Here is a 5081-nt window from a genome sequence, read left to right on the forward strand (position 1 = left end):
CCGCGACCCGACCCCGGATAGGCGGAAGAAAATGGATGGATGGATGGATGGATTAGGAATTAATTGGTTTAGTGTGGAAAAAATAAACGATAAGGATTTGCTTTTTCCGTGCAACTATTTTGAAAATGTTGAAATTTACTAAAGAAACAAACGTTTTTAATGCTAAAAACAAGCTAAGATGAATGATATAATCAACAATGGGGTTAATAGCTGCAGCTAGTATTAGCAAAACTAAAACAAGTGCTGAAATTAGCTAAACAGTAGCTAAAATCTCTCTGAGATCAATAAGAGGTTACTTGTTAAGAGATGCTAAATAATTTTAGAAGAATTAAGTTGATAAAAGTGGTCCTGATGTTCAAAAACAGGAAAGCAATCTGTTTTATTTTTCTCAAACAGGAAGTTTACTGGTGTTATCAGACATTACAGGTGGAGCTGCCTGTAAATAAATAAATAAATAAATGTTAGCTAACATTTATTCAACTGGTGTCAGCTATAACTGTCTCCTGGAGCTTCAGCTGCTTTCAGCTCATGAAGTTTTTCTCCATCAGACCATAACACAGCTTAAATAAAGAAATAAGTACCTTTGTGTTACATTACTGAGAAACCTTCTTAAATATTAACCTCAGAATATCGTCCGTTTTTACGGAGTTTGTTGACATTGGTAAAAAATAATGTGTGGCCACAAGTTAGTTAATGCGTGGTCACAAGATATGTTTGWGCAGCCATGGGATTGGGTCCTTCGAAGGATCCGGCCTAGGTGGGCCGAGTCCTTGGTCTACTGCAAACAGCCGAAAACGTGTCTGTGAATTTGGTGGTCCAGCCTCCCACCCTTACCCCGGTGTACATCCTGTCACCAAACAACCGTGACGACGCTAAACAGAAGCAAAAATAAATCTTTATAAGAACACACTGATGATGAATCAGCATTTTAAATATCAAGTTCTTATTGTCGCCCTTTTGTCTTCGGCTGTGGGTGATAATTGTCCAAAACCTTTATGTAAAAATCCACTTCAGAATGAACTTTAAGTGCCGATGTGTCGTAAAAACTGAAGGAAGCTTTTAGATTAGAACAAACCTTCAAGAATCAAAACTAAAAATATTTATTTTCCCTCACATCAGCCGAAGCTGCAGGTCTGATCATTCACACCAACACATCCAGGAGTCCTCTGCTCCATCTGCAGCTTTTAATTAGGTTTAAAAATAAGAAACGTCTGCAGCTGGAACCTCAAACTTCAGGTAAATTAGGTGCACGGAGGCTAAACCAGAGAAAATAGGACTCATGAAAAGGAAAAAGTGCAACCAGGGGAAATATAATGGTTTAAAACTCCTGATTAATCCTAAAAGGTGTCATTAAATTCAGTGATGCATTAATGTGAAGGAGGATTTTAGCTGTTTTAGCTCTTCCAGGTGAAGTTTATTAAAAATACTGCAGAATGGGAAGTTTAACAGCTACATAAGAATATTTAACAGTTCAGTTAAACTGTGTGAAGTCTTCTGTTGTCACTGAATTAAAACATTTAAAACAACCTTTACATAAACACTGAATTTGTTTTAGCAAAAACTATTCGTAGGAAAAAAGTTTGATTTGATCAAATCCACGTATAAGGAACATTGGGCCAGAAACAACAGAACATAAGTATGTCGAAAAAACATTAGGTTAAAGACCAACAGGTCAATCAAAGAACTGGGTCTAGACCTGAGAGGACCTGGTTTATAAAAATACCTGGTTTATATTAAGCAGTGTCTGTCCAGTTAGATATCACTGATAAAATGCAGGTATTTGTATTTGTACTTGTTGCTTAAAGCTAAAAAAAGCTAAATATTTCTATATTTTAGTATTTTAAGTCTTTGGCTCTGAATCATGGAGCGGTTTTCTGTGCGACGGCTGATTCGTCTGTTTGGGGTTCTGGAGGACACGGTGTGCCAGACGGGCTCCTTCAGACTGAGACAGAATAAAAGCAGCTCACAGTTTGAGTGAAAGCCCTTCGGCTGCCGTCCCCTGAGCATCGCGGATCTTCAGCTGAGGTAGAGGAAACTTCGGCTCCTCGGGCTGCAGCACAGCTAAACTCTTCACCTGTCAGCGAGGTGGAAGCTGAGCATCAGCAGCAACTCTGCTCTGTTTCTGGGCCTGTTAGCAAAATATTCTATTAGCAAATGGTCAGATTTGAATGAAACTTTCAGGAGATAACCTGATGAGCTTATTTTTATTTAATCGTTTAAATTTTGTTCTCACATTTATAGGATTGTTTAACGATGACATCATCAAATATAACTTCAATGCATAATTTAAAATTTTCTGCACATATTTTCCCACAGAACCCATCGAGTTGTCTTCATGAAAAGAAAAGCCTGATAAATAAATAAATAAATAAATAAATAAATAAATAAATAAATAAATAAATAAAGGTTGTTTACTCCTCACCTGGCAGCAGACGGTAAACACGCTACAGAGAAGAAGATGAGGTCTGTTTGGGGTTCAGCGGCGACACAAAGCTGCCATCCTGCTTTGTCACAACCAATTTACAGAGGAAGCTCGCCGCCGTGTGACCCGCCTGGCCCGATCGGAGCAGACCTCTGGGGAGGGGAACTGTAAGAACCGGGACGACGGTGACTCCATCAGGGAGTGAAACCTGCGGTCCAGCTAGAAATCAGAAAACACATTCTGAAAGGAAACAACAAAAAAACTTCTGATTTTTCCCTTTAGCAGGAAGAAAAACGAGGAGGAAATAATTCAAACGAAAAGATAAAATCAGAAGAAAGAAGATTTGGTTCAAATTATATTTTTCTTTAGCATGAACGCTGAGTCAGCAATAATCTGTGTTCCTGTTTCTTATTTCTTTTCATTAATTCTTAATAATAAACTTCAGAAAACTGTAAAAACAAGCTGAAACTGGATGGATGGATGGATGGTTGCATGGTTGGATGGATGGTTGGTTGGATGGATGGATGGTGGAATGGATGGGTGGATGGTTGCATGTATGTATGTATGCATGTATGTATGTATGTATGTATGGATGGATGGATAGACGGATGGTTCGATGGATATACTGTATGGACGGATGGTTGGATGTATGTATGTATGGATGGACGGACGGATGGATGTATGGTTCTCATCAAACCACTGTGAGGTATTTGGATCCACAGATTGTCTTTTCAGGTTTTTCAGAATAAAAGTCTCCTCCTCGCAGAGCCGAACACTTTGAGCCCAAACTGTTAAAATATTCAGGATCTGAGAATAAAAACGTGCTGCTGGGAACATGTCAGAAAATAAAACCCAAATATTCTCCTTACTCCATCTGACAGGAATCTGAAACTTCTTATTTCAGCAAGAGTTTTTATTTGTTTCACAACTGGAAAGTTTCTAAGTAAAAAAATTGTTGTGATGTTTGGAGGAAGTTTGAGGAGAAAGAATTAGACGAAAAAAAGAAAAAAGACGAGACGAAGAGACGATCAGGTGGAAAATACAACCCCTGAACATAGTATTAGCTGAAGGAATGCATATCACCTGCTGCATGTCACAAATTTAAACAATCTAAGTTTTTATGAGGACGACTCTCAGCTTGGCCTCGTGCTATTTTTAGCTTTTAGCTACTCTCGATATATTCAACTACAGCACACATCCTCTATATTTGTTTGTTTGTTTTCTTATCATCTCTGCTCACCAGTTCAGGTTCAGACTCTGGGTTCTGTCCGCTCCTTCAGGTGCTCCCAGGCCTTCAAAAACAATCCATCAATAAATAAACTCAACTGCTGGTTGAGGGTTTAAAGCTTCTTCAGCTTCATGATTGTTAGGTTTAGCTGATGTCACAGCTGAAGGTGGTTACTAAAGTTCTAACATCACCTGGACCTGAAGAAACTCAGACTCTGCTACCCCCTGCTGGTCATGGGTTTCCTTACAAACTGAGCAGAGTGTTGCAAATGGCAGGTGACAGGCATTGCTTTAACATATTCATTTAAATACAGATCATATACTGTACAGTGTGAAGGACTGACGGAGCTGACCGAGGTGCTGAACGTGCTGAAGGGCTGCTTCTGGCCGATGGACGAAGCAAGGGGCCGACAGGGCTGTCCGGGGTGCTGAACATGCTGAAGAGCCGCTTCAGGCCGCTGGACGGCGCGTGGGGCCGAACTGCGCTGTCCGGGGTGCTGGAAGTGCTGAAGCACTGCTTCAAGCCGCTGGAAGGCGCGTGGGGCCGACGGTGCTGTCCGGGGTGCTAAACGTGCAGAAGAGCCGTTTCAGGCCGCTGGACGGCACGAGGGGCCGAACGGAGCTGTCCGGGGTGCTGAAGAGCAACATCTGGCTGTTGGATGGCTCGAGGGGCCGACGGAGCTGTCCGGGGTGCTAAACGTGCTGAAGAGCCTCTTCAGGGCGCTCGACGGCGCGAGGGGCCGACGAAGCTGTCCGGGGTGCTGAACATGCTGAAGAGCCGCTTCAGGCCGCTCGACGGCGCGTGGGGCCGAACGGAGCTGTCCGGGGTGCTGAAGAGCAACATCTGGCTGTTGGATGGCTCGAGGGGCCGACGGAGCTGTCCGGGGTGCTGAACATGCTGAAGAGCCGCTTCAGGCCACTGGACGGCGGGTGGGACGGACGGAGCTGTCCGTGGTGCTGAAGGTGCCGAAGAGCAACGTCTGGCCGCTAAACAGCCCGAGGGGCCGAAGGTGCTGTCCGGGGTGCTGAAAGTGCTTAAGAGCCGCTTCGGGCCGCCCAATGGCGCTGTCCGTGGTGCTGAAGGTGCAGAAGAGCCGCGTCTGGCCACTGGACGGCGCAAGGGGACAACGGAGCTGTCCGGGGTGCTGAAGAGTTACATCTGGCTGTTGGACGGCTCAAGGGGCCGACAKAGCTCTCCGGGGTGCTGAACATGCTGAAGAGCCGCTTCAGGCTACTGTACGGCGAGAGGGGCTGATGGAGCTGTCCGGGGTGCTGAACGTGCTTAAGAGCCGCTTCAGGCAGCTCGTTGGTGCGAGGGGCGGACGGAGCTGCGCTCGACAGCGCGAGGAGCCGACGGAGCTGTCCGGGGTGCTGAAGGTGGAGAAGAGCCGCATCTGGCTGCAGGACGGCGCGAGGGGCCGACGGAGCTGTC

General features: G+C 44.7%; 1 protein-coding gene across 2 annotated transcripts in view; it reads right to left on the bottom strand.

Annotated features, from left to right (window-relative positions):
- The window catches only part of sgcd (sarcoglycan, delta (dystrophin-associated glycoprotein)), a 219560-nt gene that overhangs the window by 15951 nt on the left and 198528 nt on the right, over positions 1-5081 (bottom strand). Inside the window, exon 11 of one of the 2 annotated variants that reach the window (XM_014004073.1) lies at positions 2423-2641. In XM_014004073.1, coding sequence (XP_013859527.1) covers positions 2445-2641 — 197 coding nt within the window. In that variant the 3' untranslated portion in view covers positions 2423-2444. Of the gene's footprint in view, positions 1-2422; positions 2642-5081 lie in introns of those variants that run through there. The other variant, XM_014004076.1, reaches the window with a different exon arrangement.

The sequence above is a fragment of the Austrofundulus limnaeus genome, unplaced genomic scaffold (genome assembly GCF_001266775.1).
Source record: "Austrofundulus limnaeus strain Quisiro unplaced genomic scaffold, Austrofundulus_limnaeus-1.0 Scaffold21, whole genome shotgun sequence".
NCBI classification, from domain to species: Eukaryota; Metazoa; Chordata; class Actinopteri; order Cyprinodontiformes; family Rivulidae; genus Austrofundulus; species Austrofundulus limnaeus.